The sequence below is a fragment of the Bos grunniens genome, chromosome 6 (genome assembly GCF_055505025.1).
Source record: "Bos grunniens cultivar Pamir isolate PY7600 chromosome 6, Bosgru_T2T1.0, whole genome shotgun sequence".
Lineage (NCBI taxonomy): Eukaryota > Metazoa > Chordata > Mammalia > Artiodactyla > Bovidae > Bos > Bos grunniens.
The window spans coordinates 61,455,195-61,482,344 of NC_141170.1; the positions used below are offsets into that span (position 1 = coordinate 61,455,195).

General features: G+C 43.5%; 1 protein-coding gene across 6 annotated transcripts in view; it reads left to right on the plus strand.

Annotated features, from left to right (window-relative positions):
- The first annotated feature begins 6,268 nt into the window (after nucleotides 1-6,268).
- Nucleotides 6,269-27,150, plus strand: part of RELL1 (RELT like 1) — a 95,940-nt gene continuing 75,058 nt past the window's right edge. For all 6 annotated transcript variants that reach the window (XR_015165494.1, XR_015165495.1, XM_086406178.1 and 3 more), the window contains exon 1: nucleotides 6,269-6,440. Coding sequence is in view for 4 of the 6 variants with exons in the window: in XM_086406178.1 (XP_086262304.1) it covers nucleotides 6,353-6,440 (88 nt within the window). In the remaining 2 variants the exon portion in view is untranslated. The remainder of the gene's footprint in view (nucleotides 6,441-27,150) is intronic.

Below are 27,150 nucleotides of genomic sequence, written 5' to 3' on the forward strand. Positions count from 1 at the left end.
ATTCTCGCCTCCCTTTTCCCCTCTTGCATACTCGCCACTGTGCAGCCTACACCATGCTTAGCCTGTCACTGTGCCTGTCCTCACACACTTTTCCCACTAATCCCTGGACTTCCCTCAATTTAGCCCAAATTGCACCTTCTTCATGAAGCCTTGCTCAGAGCCTCTGATTGCAATCTTTTGGTTTTGGAATTTCTAAAGCCAGAGGTTCTCAACCAGGGGCAATTTTGCCCTCAGGTGACACTTGGTAATGCATGTCAAAGAATGTTCAAACTACAGTACAGCTGCACCATTTCACACGCTAGCAAGGTAATGCTCAAAATCTTTCAAGCTAGGCTTCAACAGTACATGAACCGAGAACTTCCAGATGTACAAGCTGGATTTAGAAAAAGCAGAGGAACTAAGATCAAATAGCCAATATCAGTTAGATCATAGAAAAAGCAAGGGAATTAAGAAAAAACAAAAACACCATCTACTTCTGCTTCATTGACTATGCTAAAGCCTTTGACTGTGTGGATCACAATAAACTGTGGAAAATTCTTAAAGAGATGGGAATGCCAGATCACCTTACTGGCCTCCTGAGAAACCTGTATGCAGGTCAAGAAGCAACAGTTAAAACTGGGCATGGAACAATGGGCTGGTTCAAAATTGGGAAAGGAGTATGTTAAGGCTATATATTGTCACTCTGCTTATTTAAACTTACGCAGAGTACATCATTCTGGGCTGGATGAATCAAAAGTTGGAATCAAGATTGCCAGGAGAAATAACAGCAGCCTCAGATATGTAGATGATACCACTCTAATAGTAGAAAGTGAAGAGGAACTAAAGAGCCTCTTGATGAGGGTGAAAGATGAGAGTGAAAAAGCTGGCTTAAAACTCAACATTCAAAAAACAACGATCATGGCATCTGGTCCCATCACTTCATAGGAAATAGATGGGGAAAAAATGGAAACAGTGAAGATTTTATTTTCTTGGGCTCCAAAGTCACTGGGGATGGTGACTTCAGACATGAAATTAAAAGACACTTGCTCCCTGGAAGAAAAGCTATAACAAACCTAGCTTTGCTGACAAAGGTCCATATAGTCAAAGCTATGGTTTTTCCAGTAGTTATGTACAGATGTGAAAGTTGAACCATAAAGAAGGCTGAGTGCTGAAGAATGGATGCTTTTGAACTGTGTGGTGCTGGAGAAGACTCTTGAGAGTTCCTTAGACAGCAAGGAGATCAAACCAGTCAATCCTAAAGGAAATCAACCCTGAATATTCATTTCAAGGACTGATGCTGAAGCTGAAGCTCCAATATACTCTGGCCACCTGATGTGGAGTGCTGACTCATTGGAAAAGACCCTGAAGCTGGGAAAGATTGAGGGCAGGAGCAGAAGTGGAGGACAGAAGGCAAGATGGTTGGATGGCATCACTGACTCAGTGGACATGAGTTTGAGCAAACTCCAGGAGATAATGAAGGCCAGGGAAGCCTGGTGTGCTGCAGTTCATGCAGTCACAGAGTCAGACACAACTTGGTGACTGAACAACAACAGCCCAGAGGTTCTCAATCAGGGGCAATTTTGCTACCAGGCACTTGGTAACATCTGGAGATATTTTTAGTTGTTTCAACTAGGGAAGGGAATTAATTAGTAGAGGCCAAAGAGGCTGCTGGGCTTCCCAGGTGGGACTAGTGGTGAAGAACCTGCCTGCCAATGCAAGAGACGTAAAGGGCCACTGGTTCAATCCCTGGATCCAGATGATCCCCTGGAGGAGCGCGTGGCAACCCACTCCAGTACTCTTGCCTGGAGAATTCCTTGGACAGAGGAGCCTGATGGACTACAGACCATAGGGTCACAAAGAGCTTGGCACAACTGAAGTGACCTGGCATGAACACATGCAAAGAGGCTACTGAATGTTACACAATGTGTAGAATAGCCTCCGAAGAATTATCCAGTCCACAAATATTGATAATGTTGAGAAACCCTACAGTCTAGCCCAACTTTGGCACCATATGCCCTATCATTTGATTGCTCATTATGGTATAGAATCTTAGAGTTGGATAGGAACTTTTAGAAATCATCCTATCTCCTGCCTGAATTGTCTGGGTAAGAAGACTGACCCAAGAGACGCTGAAACTCACAGAGTGAGTCTCTGGCATGGCTTTATCCTGATCCCTGTGTCTTTGACCATTTCCATCTCACAATGCAATTGTTTCCTTTCTCCCAGGTACATTTTAAAAGCTTCTATAAGCCAGGTTGCTGCTGCTGCTGCTAAGTCGCTTCAGTCGTGTCTGACTCTGTGCGACCCCATAGACAGCAGCCCACCAGGCTTCCCCGTCACTGGGATTCTCCAGACAAGAACACTGGAGTGGGTTGCCGTTTTCTTCTCCAATGCATGAAAGTGAAAAGTGAAAGTGAAGTCACTCAGTCGTGTCCGACCCTCAGCGACCCCATGGACTGCAGCCTACCAGGCTCCTCCATCCATGGGATTTTCCAGGCAAGACTATTGGAGTGGGGTGCCATTGCCTTCTCCGATAAGCCAGGTTAGGATCCATTAATTTACCTGCAATACTCTCCCCTCCAACCTCCTCCCCTCAGCCCAATACAAGGAACACAGTACACATTTTGTTGTCAAATCACAATAATCTTCGATTTTATAAAACGTCATTTGATACCCCTGCAAACATATTTTTCAAAGAACGGTATGCTTCTCTCCTGGATATAATCTCTCAAAACAAAAGATGACTACATCTAAATCACAGAAAGAAGAAATTCTACAGAGACCTGTGGAAGTAATTTCAACATCAATTAAAGTAAATACCAGCCAACTGAGTCTTATGCATTTAAATGATGGTGATGAAAATTGCCACCTTCTAGCACAGAGGAAAACAGGAAAGGTTTCTATTCAGGGGAATGATTAACTGAATTCATATAGAGAAACTGGAAAAAAAGCTCACAAAATTCAACAAAAACCAGAAAGGATGTATATTTGTAAATTTGGTTCCTAGAAGCTTTTAGTTATAACATATTCCCATAAATAACTTAATTTTCCCTGAAAAAAAAAATGTATTTAAGCTATTATTGACACAGAATTCAAAGAGGCCAGGTTAAGTAAAAAATGACAGAAAAAGACTTTATATTTGAAAAGGTGAGCTAATTGGCTACTATCCTACATTTCAGAGGCAGAACAGTATAAGCAGAAGTTCAAGTGTAGGCCTGGAATGAGTTGATCCTGAGTTTGAGTCCAGGCAGCTGTGTGACTTGGGTGAATGCCTTCATCCTGCAAATCCTAGTCTCCTAAGCTCTGAAGTGAGAATCAGTAATAATATTTACCCAAATATAAAATTGTGAAGATTTGATGAAGGAACACAGGAAAAGTGCTTGCCCCAGGATTGAGCTGAATCTAAGAGATGAGTAAAGGAGAGCTAATATTACAACTATCTCTACCTATGATTCTTTAATTTTATTTCTGAAAAAAAAAAGGGCAAATTATTTAGTCTTGGGATGTTAAATTTTTATTTCCTCAGAAGAAATATGGCAAACGGTTCCTAATATGAATGAGAACTTTGATCCCATTGATGTCTTCACATTTAAAGTAAAACAGCAGGAGATCAGTCCTGGGTTTTCATTGGAAGGACTGATATTGAAGCTGAAACTCTGGTACTTTGGCCACCTGATGCAAAGAGCTGACTCATTTGAAAAGACCCTGATATTGGTAAAGATTGAGGGCAGGAGGAGAAGGGGACAACAGAGGATGAGATGGCTGGATGGCATCACCGACTCGATGGACATGGGTTTGGGTGGACTCCGGGAGTTGGTGATGGACAGGGAGGCCTGGCGTGCTGTGGTTCATGGGGTTGCAGAGTCGGACACGACTGAGCGACTGAACTGAACTGAATGACTTTTAGATAATGCATATGTGGGGCTTTTTAAATTGGGTGAACAAATCTGTAGGGTTAAATACCTGGAAAATAAGTGAAGCTTCATTTCTTTCCTTCCTCCCATCTTCCCTCTCTCTCTCTCTCTCCATTAACAAGATGCGCAAATGCATATACATGAAGTTCCGTGACAGTAAAATATCTATAGTAAAACACTTAGTCAAGCAGCTAAGTGTTATGGAAAAGTCTGAGAAGGAAAATTTTAGAGCCTTAGGTTCCAATTCTGGCCCACACTAGCAATGAGATAGCAGGCAAGACACTTAACTATCTCTTATTTGTAAAGTAAGTGGCTTGGCAGATGATTACTGAGGTCTCCTCTAACTTTAACTACTGGATTGTACTTTTATTTCTGGAGAGCTACAAGCAGACATCCAATTCAAATATGTTGTTAAAAATGGTCCTGTCTTTTTAATAGTAAGTTCAGTCTGTAAGAAAAGAGTGAAACACTATTCTTCTTTAAAATATTTGTTATTTTGAAGAGATATCTTGGTCCAATCATTTGGCTACATTTTAAGTTCCCAAACTAAAACTGGCTTTATGGGTATGTGACGTACACAGGGCCTCAAGCTTAGAGCGGCTCCATACCAGACTATGGCTATCTTGAAATTCTTAATTTTGAAAAAAGGTTTTCATTTTACATGAGACTCTGCAAATTATGTAACTGGTTCTGGCTACAATTTATAATCTATAGTTTAATTTTTAGGCCCAGGACTCCTTCTTCTTCTTCTTTTAAATTAGAAACCCACATGGGCCTCTTTCTCCTGCAGTTACTCTGTATTTGAGTTGGAATAAATTGCTTCACCTGCCAGACTGCAGGATGTGTGGACAGCAGCGCAAAGGACAGGCATACCCCCCTTTGTCTTCAAAGGGCCATCCCTCAGCTGCAGCCATCAGTAGCGGCCTAAACTGCTTTCACTGGGAATTCCCACATCAGTGCAAATGTTTGCAAGAGTCTAGTAGACTGTGTAGAAGACTCAGTGAAGAGACTAAAGAGTCCTCCTTTGAAAATCCAAGACTGACAGGTCAAGCAAGAACCTGTTCTGTGAAAACTTCCAGTGCCCACCTCATTCTCCTGCGTTGTTCTTGAACATTTGTTCAAGACCTGACCACTTTGTTTCAGAAGGAGTCTCCAAAGAGCAGTAAATAGGGAACTGGCTTCCCAGGGGGTCCAGTGGTAAAGAATCTGCCTGCCCATGTAGGAGCACAGGAGACAACAGGTTGATCCCTGGGTTGGGAGAATCCCCTGGAGGAGGAAATGGCAACCCATTCCAGTATTCTCGCCTAGATAATTCCATGGACAGAGGAACCTGGTGGGTTGCAGTCTATGAGGACGCATGCAAAGAGGGAACTACTCAGAGAAAGGCTCTGAGATCAGCGCCTCCTTGTGATGATAATTCCACTTCTGACCTCACGCGTAGTGTGCGTGCAGTCCTTGAGCCAGGCGGGGAGGGCACAGCAAACACAATGAAGACAAGTTAATCTGAATTTATCACGGTGGCCTGGTCATCGTCGGTTTACTTCCTAGCCTGTGAAATAAGGGTACTACTTACTTCACAGAGCTGGCGTGACGATACAAAGAGATAATAAGTGACTAAGCACTCGAAGAGTTACTTCGTAGAAGTATTGGCAAGGTGCAATGTGGGCACACGATTTAAAAACAAAGGCAATTTGTTTCTGGAGATACGTAGAGGTTTTTCTCCCCAACAGGAGCAGCTTAAATGGAAGTGGAGATAGGAAGAAATTTAAATGATTTGACTTTCCTCATTTTCAAACATTGGAACTTGACATCCCGTGAAGGGCCCCTCTCCAGACCAGTCACCGAGGGGAATGCCACCTGAATAGAGATGCCAGCAGAGAAAAAGAGATCCTGCCCATTCCAGCGCTGTCCATGTCTGCACATACAGAGCTTCCAGACCTGTTGTGTCTTTTTCTCTTCCCACGCCCGTCTAATCTCGGCGTCCGGGAGGACAAGCCCCGGCGACCCTGCCCCGACCCCAGGCTCTCGCACTAAATGGGCAGCGGCTGTCCATCGCTTCTGGGAAAGGGAGAACGCGGGCGCGGACAGGAGGGTGGGGCTCGCTCTGTGGGCGGGGCCATGGACTAATCCGGGCAGCGGGAGCTGCAGACCTGCTTGAAGAGGAAGCGGAGGCGAAGAGGAGAGGCTGGACCAGGCCGAGGTAGGCGGGTTCGGGGGCGGGGTCACTGGATGTGCCTCCTGCTGGAGCAGTCGGAGCCTGGGGCTAGGCTGGGAGAGGCGGGGCGGGGCTGGGCTGAGGTGGGTGGGGCCTGAGGGAGGAGCCCTGGCGGGCGGGCTGCTCAGCGCGGGGGCTGAACCCTGCCAAGACTAACCCTGTCCGCCTGCGGTCCCCAGAGCTGCACTCACTGCCGGAGCCCGGGACGTGGCGCCCCGGGGGAGGAGGGCGAAGGGACAGAGCGATGGCTCCGCGGGGACTCCCGGGGTCCGCCGTGCTCGCCGCTGCTGTCTTCGTGGGAGGAGCCGTGAGTTCGCCACTAGTCGGCTCGGGTGAGTGCCCTGTCGCGGCTGGGGCGCGCAGGAGAGCGCGAGGGATCCGGACTGCCGCCCCCGCTGAGCCCCAGCTCCCCTGGTCTTGGCACAGCCGCGGGATCCTGGCGCTGAGCATCTGACTGTCCCGGGGGTGGCCCGGGTCGGGCGCGGCGCGTGGCGATGGCTCCCGGCCCTTCCTTCCCGCCCGCTCGGCTCCCGCCTTCTCTCTTCTCTGCTGCTGAGAGAACCTGTTACCAGTCCCCCCGCCCCCACCTCTGAGCTGTCTGGCGTGTAGGGACCCGGGCGGCTCTTGCCTTCCTGGGGAGCGCTTCCGCCTGGGTACAGCGACCCAGAGCCCTGCGGACCCCTTTCCTGCCCTTGTCCTCAAAGGGCCCGCGAGCGGAAGATTGTGACACCGGCGACCGGGTGCGCTGTCGTCGCCGGCTTCCTCTCCGCTCCCCCCCCCCCTTTTTTTTTTAATTTAAATATTAAAGCCTTGAGGAGTTCCACTTTCTTTCCAAGTTTTATTTTAGCATCAGTCTTGGAAAAAGGGAAGGCGAGTTTGTAAACTTACCTTTCCTTCTGAGTTGATTCCTGTCACCACAAGAGGAACCTTCTGTGGTCAGAGCAGGAAGCCATCAGCAGAGATGATAAAATACTGTCTCCAGTGATGAACATGGAACAGGAGTTTTTAATTGAAATCTAAGACGAGGTGTAACTTTCACGGAAGTCCTTTTTCACACTCTTGTTTTTATAACTATAGACGCTAGGGATTCCTTACCATTTGTCCCCTCTTAATTGCCACCTCACAGCAGTAGTTAAAATAATAAATCTATACCTTCTTGGCCAGTTGGGGTTACTACAGCCTGGAATCTTACGTCAGCAAACCCTTCCAAGCTTGAGTAGCTCCTCTTCAGGTCCAAATAATAAGCAAGTAACTGGAAGCCTTCCAACCATGACTATCTCCTCCCTAAAAACATACATACTGCTCTTCTCTCCTGAGAAGACTCTGCTTGCTTGCAGCTTTTAAACTGGCTTATCTCCCTGGTCTTCACTCTTTCATAGAAACCAGAATACCTTAGGAAGGGAACAGAACGGTATGTCTCTTGAGTCTTTATTAGCAGATCTGTATTTCCTTCAGCCAACCATCCTGAGGAAATGGCCACTAGTGACATGTATTATTGGATAAGAGATTTTGGGTTTCACTCTGCATACCATTAGTGAGACAGGTAGGGGCATGAAAGTGAAAAAGTTAGTCTCTGAGTTGTGTCTGACTCTTTGGAACCTCATGGACTGTAGCCCGCCAGGCTCCTCTGTCCATGGAATTTTCCAGGCAAGAATACTGAAGTGGATAGCCATTCCCTTCTCCAGGGGATCTTCTCAGACCCAGGGATCGAACCCAGGTCTCGTGCACTATGGGTGGATTCTTTACGTCTGAGCCACCAGGGAAGCCCAGATAGGGGAATCATCAGGTTCAAATTGGACCTCAGGTTGTAGACGGTACTTACAGGGCTAGAATCAGTTGCTCCAGAATTTGAAGAGCTTAACCTGGGAGGGAAGTTGTTAAAAATTCAGCACATGATGCATGTAATCAGTCATAGCGGGAGAAATCCTTCCATAGTGTGAGTATGTATTTTGATAGATCTTTGAGCAGCAGCAGCTTTCCAAACTGGAATGTGATGATGAAAGCTCTTAATTACACAGTATAACGCTTGAGAAGAAGGAGGTATCTAAAAGGAAATGGTCCAGAGTACAGATGTGCCAGTGTGACTTGAGACCTGTTTCATGAAGAAAAGATGCCCTGAGCAGCTAACATCTGGTGCCCATGGAATCTAAGACAGTGTTAACTTTTATAGGCTTAGTTTAGGGAAGTAGGGAGAAAGTTGGGAGAAATGTTGAGTAACTGTTATTTGTCAAGCTTTGAGCTGGGCATTTTATATTCATTTTTATAGTTATTTCTCATAATTCTATGAAGTTCTTATTTCCAGTACAGCATCTGAGGCCCAGAGAGGTTAAAAAATAGTCCAAGATCCCATATGTAATGTATCATTCAGCGTTCAGTCAGAGAGGCAGAACCATTAGGAGGGGTGTGTGTGTGTGTCTACATGTATCTTTATCTTTGATAACCCAGCTTGCTTGATTCCAAAGTTCATTCTCTTTCCCCTATACCTCACTGCTCCTCAGAGAAAAAATAGAACAGAAATCAACTTCGGTGTCTTGTTGGGGTTCTAGGATAGGGAGTTTAGGACATCATAGTATTGTTAAGTGTGGGGTTATCAGACTTTGGGAAGCAGAGAAAATAAGGACAGGTAAGTGAACGATGGGTAGTGGCAATGTCTCTTTGACTTCCTGCCTAGTAGAACCTCTTTAAGCTTCTGTCTTAGTAGCAGCATTTGAAACTGTATACCACTGCACCAGAAGGGATGGTTTTCCACACTTGGCTTATTTATGTCTTTAAGTTCTCTGGTTACTTAGGGCTTAGTTTCTCTGCAGACAATGGACATAGCCTTTAAGTAAGGAGTGGACTGAAAAGGACCAGCGACTGGTGAATAAGAGGTGCTCTCTCCTGGGGCTCTGTGGGCTTCCATCCAGCCTCCTGACTCCTCATTTAGATGCTCACGATAAACTTTATTAGATTCCAGGTTGTCCTTTGGCCAGGTAGCTGCTTGGCTGTGTATCTATGTTATTCATAGTCAGTGGGCAGGATGTTTTGAGAAAGCAACCCTTTGGGGCTTGGGCTTTCCAGCCCAAATTGTATTGAAAGAGGAAATGAAAAATTCGAGATGTGCCTGCCATTTCCCATCTTCCCTGCTTATCCCCCCAAAGTAAATTAAACAACCATTGCTATTTGGGAGTTTGAGTAGTTGAGTTGAACAAGAGAGATCAAAGACCCAGGTGATGGAGGAAAAAGTTTTGTTGTTACTTTTTAAAGAATTGTTTGTCTCTGATGTTGAAGTTCAATTACATATTGGGACAGAAGAGAAGTTGTTTAAAAATTGATAAAAAATGATTGAAATTGTCACTGGTTAAAACTATTATGTTGAGTGGTTTCTGAGAATTGTAGGGTAGTTACTTCAGTAATTCTAAAGATTTGGTATTAGTAAATCTGGTGTGGCTAACAGGACTAAAATTGGAATTTGCAGTTAGTACCCTGTAGGCACTTTACTCTTTTTTGGAGGAAGGAATGCAGTATTTATTTTACCTGTTTTGTGGCAGGTTCTGGTCTAAGTACTAAGATCATTTAATTCTTACAGCATCCTGTTAGCTGTATAATTTTATTCCTCTATGTATAGATGAGGAAATTGAATCCTGAGAAGTTAACTTGAACAAGTCACTTGAGTATGTATGTTGGATTTTGACCTTGACTCACATCTGTTCAGTTCTGAGGACTTTTATTACCAGATCATTTTGTTTTGCCCTCTAGTGAGGAATTTCTTTTTATTCTAAGATATTTAGAGAAATAGGTTTTTCTTTTACATATTGTTGCTGTTGTTCAGTCCCTAGGTTGTGTTCAACTCTTCTGTGACTCCATGACCTATAGCCTGTCAGGCTCCAGTGTCCATTGAATTTTCCAGGCAAGAATAGTGGAGTGGGTTGCCATTTCCTTCTCCAGGGGATCCTCCCAACCCAGGGATCGAACCTGATTCTCTTATGTCTTCTGCACTGGCCGGCAAATTCTTTACCACTGTACCACCTGTGAAGCCCCAAAGATATTTATAAAAAGTCATTAATACTGTAAAGACATGTTAGAGTGGAAAGAGTACCAACCTCTAAGTCATAACCCGGACTTAAAGTGTGCCTGCACTTTCTGGAATGTGATTCTCTCTGCCTATATATTCTTGCCTGTAAAATGGGTATGTGCCAACTCCTATCTTTGTCTGCCTTACTGGCTGCTAGTGAGGAACAAATGAGCTATTGCCTCTGAAAGGTGTTGGCAAATGGCAAAGTGGTATATAGCTTTTATCCTATGTATCTTTTTTCCCCTGTATTTCTTACCCAAAGTGCCCCTTAGACTAGACTTACAGTGTCAGTCAAATTGTCTAATAAATGTAGACCACACATGTTTTCATTCTGGAGGTGGTGATGGTTTGCAATCATAGGTTCCTTATAAACATATGAAAGTCTGGAGTGACACCTCAGATTCACAAATTTGTTGCCGCTGCCTGGGAGTTAAGTAGCCAGACCTTTTTTTCCCTGTTTCCCTTCAGCTAAAACACAGTGCTCTTGATATTTCTGGAGAATTCCCCCAAAGATTTAAAGTTTGGAGAAGAAGGGAGAGAATCACCTTTGATCTCATTACCCCAAGGCACTTACCCCTGTCAGCCCGGTCTTCTATATGTATTTTCCACTTGGAGGAGATCTTAATGCAAATATACTTTTTTACCCTGTGTTTTTTACCTAATGTTATACTTGCAGGTTTCTCCATTTCTCTATACACTCAAAAAGTGGCTGCGTAATATTCCATTGTATGGATTCTCTATATTTTACCTCACTGGGCTTCCATTTTAGTTTTTGCTAATTATTTTAAAGTGAGTTTTAAAGCTCATTGTTTAGGTGAATACCTATGCATAAAGCTTTGTCTAGATATCAATGACTTCCAGAGAAAATGGGTTCCTGAAAAGGCACTGTTGGGGGTCAAAGGTATTTATGTTTGAGGCCACTGGGGACACCAACCTTAGTGACTAAAGGGTGTCCCGTTTTACATTTTCACAGCATTGGTCAAAGGACTCACTTTTGACAGTGTTGGTATTTTCTCTGCAAAACATATTTGCTAACTTATAAGGCAAAAATTCCTGTAGGACTTCCCTGAAGCTCAAACGGTAAAGAATCTGCCTGCAATTCGGGAGACCAGGGTTCTGTACCTGGGTTGGGAAGATCCTCTGGAGAAGGGAATGGCAATCCACTCCAGTATTCTTCCTGGAGGGGCCGGGCGGCTACAGTCTGTGGGGTCACAAAGAGTTGAACATGACTGATCGACTAACACACACGAGGCAAAAATTGGAACCTTGCTTGTTTAAATTGGTATGTCTTTGATTATGGGTAGGTTGCCTGTTTTTTTCTAGTATTTGAACTGATTGCACATGTCTGTAATTCTTCATGGACAATTCCAAAATCTGAAAACAGAAAGATTTTTGAGGTTTTTGGCATACCCTCTTGGTGGGTAATACCTAACCTGAACCAGTGTGGGATTCTACAGTGTCTATTTATCTCACTTAGTTTGAATATTGCTAAGTTTTGGCTGCAGTAATATTAGTGAATTTGATTTCTAAGTGTTACAAAATGTGTGCTAAATGCGTGTGTTACCTTTTGAGGATTGCAGCCTGAATTCCCAGGTACATCTGACCTCCAGGTTTTCAGATAAGGGATTATGGTCCTGCATTTCCTCTTCCACAACTCATCTATTTCTTGTTTTTGGGCAGTCAAATGTAAAACTGCTCACAGTAGTAAAATACCTTATGGAGAAAAAGAACTCCTCCGATGCGTGGCACTTTGTGAAAAGAAGCACTGCTTGGGTATTTTAGCATGGAATCTAATAAAGTAAAGATAGCTTGGGTAAAGCTGAGCATTCGAGTATTTTAGGTGGGTTTAGGAATGGGACATAATAGGATACACATTATAATGGAAACTCTGCGTTCCTCTGCTAGTTACTGACACAGCTTTCTTTGTAAGGGAGAAAAAAACCCAGAGTCCTCCCAAGGGCCTCTTTGAGGAGGGAGGGATGATAGAGGGTGCTGGATACCCCAGGCAAACTGAGTTCCTGTGCCCAGTCATCTCACCCTGAAGATCCTTGTGCCAAACTTCTTGAACTCAGGGTTTTTCTACCCAACTGTGCAGTGCCCCAAGCTTCCTGCCTTCTTGTCTTTTTCATCTCAAACAGCTGCCAGCTCTTCCCAGCTCCCTCCTACATCCCATTTTGTGTGCACATCCCTGTGTATAACTGCATTCCAACCACAGAGAAAATGCCTGTTGTACAGAGAGTCAAAAACCTTTGAACCACTTCCCTCGTCTGTGTTGTGGAGAAAATATGGCAGAGTTGCTTCACTGGGATTGTTATGATGATTACATGAGATAAAAACAAGAGTGCATGGCTCAGTGTTTGACATGCAGCAGGTGCTACAAAAGTATATTTCTGTGTCCTTAACCAAAGACTCCCTGTCACAGCTCTCAGATGGGATGAAAGTTGCTACCTGCTCCAGAATTTTCCTTTCAGGTCCTCTGTTATCGCTCTGACTCATCTTGCTCAGAGCCCAGCTGCTGAGTCTGGGGTGTCCTGGGCGGGAGCTGAGGAGGCAAGGTGGGCAGAGCCAGTGCCCCAGGGGAGGAGGAGTAGGGACCAGTGAACTCTGCAGAGCGCTCTCTCGGGGTGCAAGGGATGTGCAGGGCTTAGCCTAATCTACCAAAATTAGGCATGGTAGGAGAGAAAGAAAAAAGGAAGAAACTGTTCATCTTGATAAGGGTAAAACATAGCTGTTTCTTTTGGGAGAATTTTGAAAGATTCACCAACTGATTTTTGTCTAGCCAGTGGATCTTGTTTTTGACAGTCTTCCCCTAGGATTGGTGTAATTGTCCTAGTGACATCCTTTTTGAGGATCCCGAGTATAACTGCTCATTATTCATCTTCTCATTGTTCAGTGGTGAATGTTATGTTGAAGTAGAATATAATTAGAAATATATGTAACATAAACAATAATATATGATGTATAATATACATATGAAAAGAAAGTGAAAGTGTTAGTCTCTCAGTTGTGTCAGACTCTGCAATTCCATGGACTGTAGCTTGCCAGTTTCCCCTGTCCATGGGATTCTCCAGGCAAGAATACTGGAGTTCCCATTCCCAGTATTCTGGGAACTGGGTTCCCATTTCCTTCTCCAGCGAATCTTCTCAACCCAAGGATCAAACCCAGGTCTCCTGCATTGCAGGCAGATTCTTTATCATCTGAGCCACAAGGGAAATGTAATATATGTATAATAAATATATTTAGTCTCTGTCCTCAGTTCTTGGGACAGAGTTGCTCAAACCCCTGACATTTCCTAAATATTTAGGATCTTTTTCTGTGAGAAGCCCCCTTTGAGTGAATACTAATCTGGTGATGACTTAGGGTGGTGCCCCTGGATAGCCTCAGGATGGGCTGGTCGCCTGAAAGAGGGTGGGGATAGAGCTGAAACTTTCAGCCTTGCCCAGCCGCCTCTGAGAAGGGGAAGAGCCAGGGGGAAGATCATAGATTAAGCGCTTTAAAAATTTGAATAACAAGATGGTGAGCTTCTGGGTTGATGAGAGCCTGAAATGTGTGGTGAGTGGAAACCCCACTCTTTTCCCGTCCTGTGCATCTCTCCCGTCTGTCTGTTCCTGGGTTATATCCTTTTATAATAAACTGGTGATCTGCAAAGTCAAATGTTTCCCTGAGCCACTCTATAACTTAAACCATACTCAATGAGGGGGTGTATAGCCAGTTGGTCCGAAGCACAGATGATAACATGGACTTGGAATTGGTTTCTGCTGGGGGCAGGGTGGGGGTGCAGCCTTGTGCCTGTGAACCTGTGGGGGAGGACACTTGCTTCGGGTAGTGGAGGGACTGAGTCAGTTGCTTGGTTGTTGTTCAGTCACTTAGTTGTGTCTGACTGTTTGTGACCCCATGGACTGACTGCAGCTTGCCGGGCTTCCCTGTTCTTCCAGAGCTTGCTCAGACTTATGTCCATTGACTCGATGATGCTATCCTACTATCTCATACTGGGACAAATGAGCTACAGCCCTGCAGCGTTAGAGCTGATCGTCTCCTCAAACCTTGTTCAGCAGATGACACCAAGTTGGCTTACCCAGGTCTCAAGCAAATCCTGTAGTCTGTCTTGAACTCTTCTCATTGAGTTAAAGCTGCCTCTCCACTGCATGGACCCCACTTTGCTGCTTCTGGCAAGTTTTCCTCTTGCCCTTTGCCCTCATGCTCCAGGGTCTGGTTTCTCGGCTCTCTGGCTTTGGGGTGGGTGAGCAGGCCCTGAGAAGCATGGCTTTGGCTAACTGACTTCTGAGAGTAATTGTGTTGTTTTAATCATGTCATGTTAGTGTCAGAGGGGACGCCGTGGTCATCTTAATTAAACCCTCCCTTTGCTGATGGGGGACCTTCAGGTTCAGGAGTCTATGTGAGTCAGAATGGCCATAGCCCGTGGTGGAGGAGCAGAACATTAGTTCTGGTGAGGGAGTGTGTGTGTGTGTGTGAGTGTGTATGTGTGTGCTGGTCACTGTCCAAGGCTCAGATCCAAGTGTAGGACCTGGAACAGAGCAGAGGCTTAAAAACCTTTGAATGAATGCAGGAAGGAAGGAAGTCTGAGCTGAGAAATCCAGGTGTTCTGACTCAGCCCGAGGCTTTTTCTTTATAATAAAGCGTAGACTTAGGCTTTTCAAAGTCACCCACCTATCTTAGCTGTAAGTTTCCTCTCTCTCCTCCTAGATTGGAAAGACAGTCTTGTCTGTCCGTTTTTATGGGCTGCGTGTGTGCGTGCTAAATCACTTCAGTCATGTCCTATTCTTTGCAACCTTTATAAACTGTAGCCCACCAGGCTCATCTGTCCATGGGGATTCTCCAGGCAAGAGTACTAGAGGTGGGTTGCCATGCCCTCCTCCTGGGCATCTTCCTGACTGAGGGATAAAACCAGCGTCTCATGTCTCCTTGCATTGGCAGGCAGATTCTTCACCATTAGAGCCACCTGTATTGGGTAAAAGCCTGGATTTTGGAGCAGAGCTACACAAGTTCGGATCCCAGGTCTGCTTGTCTATTGGGGCTTCCCAGGTGGCACTGATGGCAATGCAGGAGACTTAAGAGACACTGCCTGCTACCCCTGGCCCATCCAGCATCGTTTGATCTCAGTACTGTTTTATGGGCTATATTGCTCCCAAAGTCTAAGATGAAGACTCTGGTCTTGGAGAAAAAAGAATGACAATACAAAAGTAAGCAAGTACTGCCTTATCAGGCGAATATGATGGGAGATTGATATATTTGAAAGTGTTAGTGAAAATTTTTCAATGCAAAGATTTTCAAAACCCAAATCCATGCATGAAGTTTACTTTACCTAACTGGTCCTTTATATGCATCTGTTAATTTCATATCATATTGTCAAGTTTATAATACTTTATACCTTTCCTTTATACCTTTCACAGGTTCATTAAATATTTATGTATTTATTTGGCTGCACTGGGTCTTAGTCCTGGCGTGCGGGATCTTTAGTTGCTTTACGTGAACTCTTAGTCTTGGCGTGTGCGATCTAGTTCCCCAATCAGAGGTTGAACTCCAAGCCCCTCTGCACTGGGAGCGTGGAGTCTCAGCCACTGGACCACCAGGGAAATCCTGCAGGTTAATTCTTTAAATTACTTATTCATTCTGCAAATGCTAGCCAAGTGCCTTACTGGTGTGCGACGCGCTAGGTTGAAGGGATGAGAATAAAACAGACACAGTCTGTGCCTTTATGGAGCCAGCACAGGTTATCAGGAGGACAATTAAGCCATCATGATAAAGTATCATTACTACCTCGATAAGGGAAGTGTGGCACAGGGCAGAGTGCCTGACTTGGGGCTGGGGGTGGGACAAGTGTGGAGTACTGGTTGAGCAAGTACTGGAAGAAATGAAGTTTGAACCTACACTTGTGAAGGTGTTGGCATTAACCAGATGAAGAGGACAGGTGGTCATGGAAGGGAGGGGTGAGGGCCATCAGAATGAACTATAGGACTGGTCACAACACAGATAGCCACTCTCCCCCTCCCCCAGTGTCTGTAGGTCCCAGAAGGGACTGGAGAATTTGCATATCTACCTCCTTCCTGGATGATGCTGCCTAAGAATCTTAACCTGGAAATCCCTCCCCTCTTCTTGGGGTAGTCATCCTGTTTTCCTCTCCTTCCTTGAGGCTGAAACTGTGGATAACACTGCCAGGAAAGCTTTCCTATGTATTCTTACCATGAATATCTCCTTCTGTGAACATATGCCTTGAGTCTGTGAATACATATTTTGAAGTGAAAGTGAAAGTCACTCAGTCGTGTCCGACTCTGTGACCCCATGGACTATACAGTCCATGGAATTCTCCAGGCCAGAATACTGCAGTTGGTAGCCTTTCCCTTCTCCAAGGGATCTTCCCATCCCAGGGATCAAACCCAGGTCTCTGGCATTGGAGGCTGATTCTTTACAAGCTGAGCCACAAGGGAAGCCCAAATATATACCTTGAGTCCATTAATACATCTTTTGAAGGTAAAGCTCATTTCCCATGCATGATTGCCAAGTCAGTATTCTATGTTATTTGACATAGAATTATAGGCAGTTGTTTCCACTGTGTTTTGTCTTAAGTAGACAACAGAGCATATAAGGCACACAGGCATTTGACTGCTTGATCAGATTTATTTTTTGCAACCGGTATCAGGAGCAGGTTGCTGTATTCTCTGTTTTGTAGAGATGAGGAAACAGACGTACAGAGGGATAGCCAAGACAAAGAGAAGGGAAATGTCTCATTCAAGTCCTAGGTGAGGGGATGGTGGTGGTGGTCTAGTCTCTAAGTCGTGTCCAACTCTTGAGACCCCATGGACTGTAGCCTGCTAGGCTCCTCTGTCCATGGAGTGGATTGCCATTTCCTTCTCCAGGGGATCTTCCTAACCCAGGAATTGAACCTGGATCTCCTGCATTCCAGACAGATTCTTTACTGACTGAGCTATGAGGGCTTCCCTAGATGAGGGGAAGCCAGAGCTATGTTCATTGATCCCAAATGTTCTTTTTTGATATGTGAAGTTGCATGTACTCCATGCTCAGCACTACTGGTGAAAGGAAGGTCTTATATATGTTTATTATTATTATCACGTACTTTTTCATTGTAGGTCCATCTACTTAAAGAGAAAACTAAGGCGGCTCATTAATTGAATGTAGATTTTGTTCTTAGTGGAAAATGGGCGATTATCCAAAGAATTCTTCAGAGATTGTCTGTTTACTTTTAAAGTAAATATTTCAAGGGACTAATTCAGTTTATGTGTCATTTGATTTCTAAATGACTTTTATAAAATTCTGGCATGAGGGAGATATTTTTAATAATCAGTTTCAGTTTCTTGAAAAGACACAGATTAGACAGTTACGCCCTTCTTAAGTGGCCAGATAACTTTAGTAGAGAGGTTGGAGATTTATAAAGAACCTGGGGTTGGGAGGTGGGGGATGGCTGAAATAGATGAAGGGGATTAAGAGATACAAACTTCTAGTTATAAAATAAATAGGTCATGGGATATATTATACATAATAGGGAATGTAGTTAATAATATGGTAATGCCTTTAAATGGTGACAGATGGTAACCAGATTTATTGTGGTGATCATCTTATAATGCATAGACATGTCTAGTCACTGTGTTGTGTACCTGAAACTATTACAACACTGTACGTCAATTATACTTCAATAAAAATAAGCAGAAAAAGAAAGAAAGGAAAAAGAACCTGTATATAAAATGTCACATGGTAGGTAGGGTTAAAAACAAACAATTCTTTTCAGTATCAGTAACATGCCAAGCCTTCCTCCCCCGTGCAGAAACCAACATAATGTGGTTCTCAGAGATTCCTGTAATGGGGGGAAGCTGGAAGAATTCGCTGGGCTTTCTGTCTCACAGTTTAACTCGGAAACACTAATTTCCAAATATTGCAACAGCTCTTCATAGCTGGAAGTCTCCAACACAATCATGTGAATTATTCACATTATAAGGAACATCAGCCCGGAATTTCCTGGCATTGGTAAAGTGGCAGATGGCTGATGAACTGGCATTCCTTCATTTTTCCTTGCATGTTTGTATGACCTGAATGCTTCTGCAACTTCCTCAGTTCTTTCCTATCTACTCCTCCTCTACTGAAGCAAAATACAGAACCAAAAAAAAGAGGCATGGGCTATTGCTTAAACCAGAGCCAAGAAAGCTGGGTTTTGAAGGTAAGACTCATTTCCCATGCATGATTGTCAAGTCAGTGTCTTAATAGTCTTTGCAAGTAAAACATGTATATACATTCCATACAAACAACATGCAATTCATTTAAAAATGAGGGCCTTCTTTGAAATACTGTTAGGTGCTGTGTAGGTACATGAAACGAACAACAATCTTGGTTTCTGTTCTCCACCAATTTGAGATGGAAATGGCAGAGGAGATAAGCTCTGAATACAAATCGGTACAGAATAAAGGAGGATGTGTTTGGAATCATCAGAGACCTACGAACGAAATACCACATGGGATCTCAGAGAAGATTTTCCTTCTGATAGGAGGGGTGGAGAATCCTTGAGAGCCTAAAACTTGGCATGTTAAGCAAAACCTTAAAAGGGAATGTGGGCATGACAGCCCAACAAAAGGCATAGTTTGTGCAGAGGTGTGGAGGTAGGTCAGGAGAAGTTACTGCAGAAGGGAGAATGATGCTAGGCTGTGGGGCTCCTGAAACCAGGTGCATATTGTGTAGATGCTGAGGGGCTGAGGATGGGGTGGAGTGGAGGGGAGGGGACTAGAAGGTGCCCTCAGGCATTGCACTGTGATGGAAAAGCCCCAGATGCTGAGCTGAATAAGACCTGAGTACCAGACAAGGACCTAGTAATTTCAGCAAGGCCATTGAGACTGCTGTTCTGTTTCCTCATCTGGAGAAAGATGAGGGTTAGGGGTGGGCAGGGAGATGGGGAGGGAGGAGAGAGGATGAATATATGTGTTTTTAGTATATCTCAAAGCAGTTTGGATTCTCAAAAGAATATTATTAGTCCTTTGTAAGTAATATGAATATGACCTCTATAATGTATAGGTTTAATATAATGTGTTTGATATATAGATATAAACAAGTCCTCAAAGTTTGCTGGGAAATTAAAACCATGAAATAGGTGCAATGTACAGTCTTGGTGCCTTTGAACCAAGAATCGATGCCTTCAAACTATGGTGCTGGAGAAGACTTCTGAGAGTCCTTTGGACAGCAAGGGAGTCAAATCAGTCAATCTTAAGGGAAATCAACCCTGAATACTTGTTGGAAGGACTGATGCTGAAGTTGAAACTCCAGTATTTAAGTCATCTGATGTGAACAGCTGACTTATTGAAAAAGTCCCTGATGCTGGGAAAAATAGAGGGCAGAAGGAGAAGAGGGCATCAGAGAGTGAGATGGCTGGATGGCATCACCGATGCAATGGACATGAACTTGGGCAAACTTCGGGAGATGGTGAGGAGCAGAGAGGCCTGGCATGCTGCAGTCCATGCGGTTGCAAAGGGCTGGACATGACTGGGCAACTGAACAACAGTAATAGTCTTGGTGGTATGAAGACCAAAAAGTGTTCATTAATGGTAAAAGCCAGCTGTTTGTGTATATCTTAAGTTAGAGCATATCCTCTAAAACTGTACAAATCATCTTGACTCCTGAATTCTTTATTGCTTAACATTTATTTTTAGAGGATTGTTGTGTGTTTCTAGTTTTTGCCCCATTGTTGGTCAAGTTCTCATTGTTTTCTTCTCTTTCCAGGCGAGTCCAGGTCAGGAGGGCAGTGTTGGCCATCAGTGTTTAGGGCAGTGTCTTTACATAAAACATACAGATCAACTTTGGGTCAATTTATTAAATTCTGCTTGGCTAAGGGCTCTCTTTCTCCATTGTTTCTTCCAAGTCCATTTTCTTAGTCCCTTGATTTCTTACAATGTGACTGAATAGATTTGGGGGAGGAAAGATAGCCCACTTGAAAGTAGTTTAGTGTACATGGGTGCCTATTTATTATGGAAATAGGGGTACGGAGACAGTCGAGTTGGTGTGTCTTAGTGCCTGGATGGGTGGGATAGGAAGGTAGGATAGAAAGGTGGGATAGGAAGGGGGGTGTCTTCAAGGAGGGAAGAATTCTTTTGCTTGAACCATATGATAAAATATTTGATCTTTTCCATGTTGTTCAGTGCTGCATCTTGATATGTAAATAAATTCTTGACCTGGAGTCATTGTGGCATAATAAAGGTTATATATTTGGCTTTTATCCCATGTTCCTAAAACCCTTGGAATTTCCTGAGTGATCAGAGTGTCTTTCATTATTCACAATGAGCCCTTTAGACCATACCAGAGTTCGCCCTAATGAATGACTCTTGGTGGGCCCCTAGATAGCTTCAGAATGAGGGCCAGTTGCCGGAGGAACCAACTTCAGGATTATAGAGAGTTGGAACTTTTAGCTGCATCCCCTGAACTCAGGGGAAGTTGAGGTCTTGGCAACTGAGTTAATCACCAAAGGCCAGTGACTTCAAAATGATCATGCCTATGTAATGAAATTTCTTGAAACTTTGATAAAAGCTCTGAAATAAGAAGGCTAAAGGAGCTTCTGGATTGGTGATTCTGTGGATGTGCTGGGAGGGTGATGTGTCTGGAGAGAGCATAGAGGGTCTGCACCACCCTATCCCCCACCCCCTGCCCCTGCACTGTACTTTGTGCTATGGATCTCTTCTGTTTGGCCACTTCTACATTGTATCCTTTATAATAAAGTTGTAATCATTAAGTATACCACATTCCTAAGTTCTCTGAGTCATCATAGCAAATTGTTGAACCTGAAGGAGATCCTGGGAGGCCTTGAGTTTGTGGTGGGTTAGCCTGGTTAAATTGTTGTTGTTGAGTTGCTTGGTCATGTCCGACTCTCTATGACCCATGGACCACAGGATTCCAGGCTTACCTGTCTTTCATCATCTCTGGAGCTTGCTCAAACTCATGTTAAATGAGTCAGTGATGCCATCCAATCATCTTATCCTCTGTCATCCCCTTCTCCTCCTGCCTTCAATCTTTCCCAGGATCAGGGTCTTTTCCAATGAGTCGACTGTTCACATCACATGGCCAAAGTATTAGAGCTTCAGCTTCAACATCAGTCCTTGAAATGAATATTCAGGGTTGATTTCCTTTAGGATTTACTGGTTTGATACCCTTGTAGTCCAAAGGACTCTCAAGAGTCTTCTTCAACACCACAGTTCAAAAGCATCAATTTTTCAGCACTCAACCATCTTTCTGGTCCAGCTCTCGTATCCATACGTGACTACTGGAAAAACCATAGCTTTGACTATGTGCACATTTGTCGGCAAAGTAATGTCTCTGCTTTTTAATATGCTGTCTAGGTTTGTCATAGCTTTTCTTCCAAGGAGCAAGCCTCTTTTAATTTCATGGCTGCAGTCATCATCTGCAGTGATTTGGCAGCCCAAGAAAATAAAGTCTGTCACTGTTTCCATTGTTTCCCCATCTATTTGCCATGAAGTGATGGGACCAGATGCCATGATCTTAATTTTCTGAATGTTGAGTTTTAAGTCAACTTTTTCACTCTCCTCTTTCACCTTTATCAAGAGGCTGTTTAGTTCCTCTTTGCTTTCTGCCATAAGGGTGGTGTCATCTGCACATCTGACGTTATTGATATTTCTCCCAGAAATCTTGATTCCAGGTTGTGCTTCATCCAGTCTGGCATTTCGCATGATGTACTCTACATATAAGTTAAATAAGCAGAGTGACAATATACAGCCTTGACTTAATCCTTTGCCAGTTTGGAACCAGTCCATTGTTCCATATCTGGTTCTAACTCTTTCTTCTTGACTGCATACAGATTTCTCTGTATACAGATTTTGTACAGATGTCTCTGTATACAGAAATACAGATTTCTCGAGGCAGGTAAGGTGGTCTGGTATTTTCATCTCTTTAAGAATTTCCCACAGTTTGTTGTGATCCACACAATCAAAGGCATAGTCAATGAAGCAGAAGTAGATGTTTTTCTGGAATGCTCTTACTTTTTCTATGATCCAGCGGATGTTGGCAATTTGTTCTCTGGTTCCTCTTCCTTTTCTAAATCCAGCTTGAACATCTGGAAGTTCTTGGTTCATGTAATGTTAAAGCCTTGCTTGGAAAATTTTGAGCATTACTTTGCTTTTATGTGAAATGAGTGCAATTGTGTGGTAGTTTGAGCATTCTTTGGCCTTGCCTTTCATTGGGATTGGAATGAAAACTGACCTTTTCCAGTCTTGTGGCCACTGCTGAGTTTTCCAAATTTGCTGGGATACTAAGTGCAGCATTTTAAAAGCATCATCTTTTGGGATTTGGAATCATTAAGCTGGAATTCCATCACCTCTGCTAGCTTTGTTTGTAGTGATGTTTCCTAAGGCCCACTTGACTTTGCACTTCAAGATGTCTGGCTCTAGGCAGGTGATCACACCTCTGTGGTTATCTAGGTCATTGAGATCTTTTTGTATAGTTCTTCTGTGTATACTTGTCACCTCTTCTTAATATCTTCTGCTTCTATTAGGTCCAAACTGGTTCTGTCATTTATTGTGCCCATCTTTGCATGAAATGTTCCCTTGGTATCTCTACTTTTCTTGAAGAGATCTCTAGTCTTTCCCATTCTATTATTTTCCTCTATTTCTTTGCATTGTTCATTTAGGAAAGCTTTCTTTTATCTCCTTGCTATTCTTTGGAACTCTGCATCCAGATGGGTATATCTTTCCTTTTTACCTTTGCCTTTTGCGTCTCTTCTTTTCTTAGTTATCTGTAAGGTTTCTTCAGACAACCGTTTTGCCTTTTTGCATTTCTTTTCCTTGGGGATGGTTTTGATCACCACCTCCTGTACAGTGTTACAAACCTCTGTCCATAGTTCTTCAGGCACTCTGTCTATCAGAGCTTTTCCCTTGAATCTATTTGTCCCTTCCAGTGTATAATTGTAAGGGATTTGATTTAGGTCATACCTGAATGGCCTAGTGGCTTTCCCTACTTTTTTCAATTTAAACCTGAATTTGGCAATAAGGAAATCATGATCTGAGCCACAGTCAGTTCCTGGTATTGTTTTTGCTGACTGTATAGAGCTTCTCCATCTTCAGGTGCAAAGAATATAATCAGTCTGATTTTGGTGTTGACCATTTGGTTATGTAATGTGTAGAGTCTTCTCTTGTGTTGTTGGAAGAGGATGTTTGCTATGACCAATGCGTTCTCTTGGCAAAACTCTATTAGCCTTTGCCCTGCTTCATTTTGTACTCCAGGGCCAAACTGGCTTGTTATTCCATGCATCTCTTGATTTCCTACTTTTGCATTCTAGTCCCCTGTGATGAAAAGGACATCTTTTTTGGTGTTAGTCTAGAAGGTCTTGTTGCTGCTGCTTTGTGTCCGACTCTGTGCGGACCCCATGGACTGCAGCTTACCAGGCTTCTCCGTCCATGGGATTCTCCAGGCAAGAACACTGGGGTGGGTTGCCATTTCCTTCTCCAAAGAAGGTCTTGTAGGTCTCCATAAAACCATTTAACTTCAGATTCTTTGGCATTACTGATTGGGGCATAGACTTGGATTAGTGTGATATTGCAGAGAAGGCAATGGCACCCCACTCCAGTACTCTTGCCTGGAAAGTCCCATGGATGGAGGAGTCTGGTAGGCTGCAGTCCATGGGGTCGCTGAGAGTCAGACACGACTGAGTGACTTTACTTTCACTTTTCACTTTCATGCATTGGAGAAGGAAATGGCAACCCACTTCAGTGTTCTTGCCTGGAGAATCCCAGGGACGGGGGAGCCTGGTGGGCTGCCGTCTATGGGGTCGCACAGAGTTGGACATGACTGAAGTGACTTAGCAGCAGCAGCAGCAGTGTGATAGTGAATGGTTTGCCTTGGAAATGAACAGAGATCATTCTGTTGTTTTTGAGATTATACCCAAGTACTGCATTTCGGTTAAATTGGTAGATGCTATTTGCAGTTGGTGTCTGAAATGGGTGCGGTCCTTGTGGGACTGAGCCCTTAAACCTGTGGGGTTTGTACTAACTCCAGGGAGCTGTTGTCAGAATGAACTGACTTGCAGGACATCCAGTTGGTGATGGAGAATTGGCTGTTGGGAAATGAAATAGTCGTCTTTCCTATTGGGAAACATCAGTTCATAATATTAATACTATTGTGGCTGTAATAATCTCTTTGAAATTATGGTTGTTTACTATTTAAAGACTGAAAAAGCTTTAAAAAAAGTATAGTGGGGGTTCCCCGATGGCTCAATGGTAAAGAATCCACCTGCCAGTGCAGGAGTCACAGGTTCAATCCCTGATCTAGAAAGATCCCCCATGCTGCGGAGCAACTAAGCTTGTGGGCCATGACTATTGAGCCTGTGCTCTAGAGCCTGGGAGCTGCAATTACTGAGCCCTTGTGCCACAAATGCTGAAGCCTGTGTGCTCTAGAACCCTCGCTCCACAGGAAGAAAAGCCACCACAATGGGAAGCCAGTGCACTGCCAGGAAGGGTAGTCCCCATTCATCACAATCAGAGAAAAGCCGGCACAGCAAGGAAGACCCAGCACAGCCGAAAATAAGGAAAAAGAAAAACTGATTAAAAAAAAAGTATAGTGGGAAAGAAAAAAAATTATCAGGCCCATGCCATATTATGTATTTACATTGTGTTTTATAGTGTAATAAAAGTAGAAGTTACACCACTCTGTGGTTTCTGTTGAATCTTCTCTCCTAAGGTGTAGACCAAAGATTGCATAGCATTTTCTCTGCCTTCAGTCAGTGGGGATATCTAGTATGTAAATATTTATGGACTGCAGTTATAGGTCATCTCCTTACTAAGGAATTTTCCGTATTTTGGTTTACCTCTACAGCATTACTATTACTATTTGGATAAGCCACATGAAATTACCAGTCTTCCACTGTTTTTGATCTACAGTGACAACAGTTTCATAGGGTTCAACTTAATAGGAATGAAGGTTCTTTACTAACTTTCTACTTGCAGTAGGAAAAAAAAAGCCAACAACTGTAGTGACTGTCATCAGGACCTTTTAAAACATGTTAAAAGTCAAAAAAGAAAAAAAATACTCCCAAATTCCACCAACAAAAGATACAAAATAATAAAAAGAAAAAAATAACCTATAATCTCACTACTCAGAGATAACGAATGTAAACAGTTTGGTATTTTTTTTCTTTCAATAAAAACTGAGATCATGTTAGCTCAAAATACTACTTTATGTTTATTCCTTCACTTAATGTTTTTCGTTAACAATTACGATCATTTTGGGCAAAGGGATATGGCAAATCTGATCCCTTAAGGCGAATAGTTCCTATTGTTTTAAAAGTCAAAGGGAAGTTTAGAAATTTCAATAAGTAATCAGCAGTTTCAACAGTGTTCAATGCAGATCAGATGGCTTTTTTGATTTGCTTCTTATAAATCATAGCAGGAATTTTTTAAAAATTAGTACTTAATGTCAAAAAAATAGATAAATTGACCAGGAGACAATACAACTTAAATGTACCTTCTCTTCCCGATAGGTGATTCACCATTTTCTCACTGTCGGTTTATTACTGAATTGTATGAGTAATGATTACCCATAGATTTTTCTACTCAAGACTCTAACTCACCGTAGAGATGAGCAATGGATAATCCCATTTTGTGGAACTTTACTGAATGTTAAAACTGTTAACTCTCACAAGCAATAGAGCAGAGTTTGGGACTCTGGAGACAGGCTGCCTGGATTAAAAACTCACCTCTGCTACTTGCTAGCTATGTGACTTGGTTTAAGTTATTTGACCTTTCTGTGCTGTAGTTTTCATATCTGGAAGATGGAGTTGAAAACGATAGTGCCTATCTCATAGGATTATTGTAAGGGTTAAGCAAGTTCATACCTGTGAAGTGCTTGGTCTAGTAATTATACAATGCTAGTGCTTTGTAATTATACAAAGCACTGATACTATGCATCAGTATGTGACTATTATTTTTATAATTTTTCTCTGTGTCTAACCTTTGCTACAGTTTCCAGAGTTATTTGAGTTCAGGCTGCTGCTGCTGCTAAGTCGCTTCAGTTGTGTCCGACTCTGTGTGACCCCATAGACCGCAGCCCACCAGGCTCCCATCCCTGGGATTCTCCAGCCAAGAATACTGGAGTGGGTTACCATTTCCTTGTCCAATGCATGAGAGTGAAAAGTGAAAGTGAAGTTGCTCAGTCGTGTCCGACTCTTTGACGTTCATTTCTTCCCCTTCAAAACCAGGCTTTCTATATCTAGGGTTTTCTAATTTCATTTGTTTAATCTTGACTCTGTTTGCCTTTTCTGAAGTGGTCTAGGATAGAAAATACCCTAGTTCCTTTTCCCTTTGCTCTAACAGCCCCAGGGGAGACTTTGCGTCAAAGGACTCGTGACTTCCCTGCAGGGACTGGACCGTGACCTTCCACATATACCACCTCTGCTCGCCAGTTCCCATATTCCCAGAAGGCTGGCCACATGCCTGTCTAGCAAGAACACTGCCTGACCTAACCTGTGACTAATTGGAAAAACCCTGTGTTTAGGACTCCTGTAGTTTTCTGTTTAATCGTTATCTGTTTCCTGTTCCTGGAAGGAAGAGAAGTTGGACTGATGTCAGAGTTTTGGGAGCTGAAGATGGGCCCTGAGAGCGCCTCCTAGGGCGGCTGCTTCCTCACTTTCAGGTCGTAAGGTGTTGCTCTGTTCCCCGCACTTAACACTGCCCTCCAGTCGGGCTCATGTTCTTTAGTTTCAGTTTCCTGTTTCTTGGCTTTGTGTTTCCAGCTGAGCTGGGAACTTTGTGAGGATAGCAGCGCTTACACTTATTACCACTGATAATAAACAGCACCGCAATGCTGGATAATGTTTTGTTGTTGTTCAGTCTCATAGTCATGTCCAACTCTTTGCGACCCCATGGGCTGCAGCGTGCCAGGCATCCCTGTCTTTCCCTGTCTCTTGGGGTTTGTTCAAACTCATGTCCATTGAGTTGGTGATGCCATCCAACTAGCTCATCCTCTGTCATCCCCTTCTC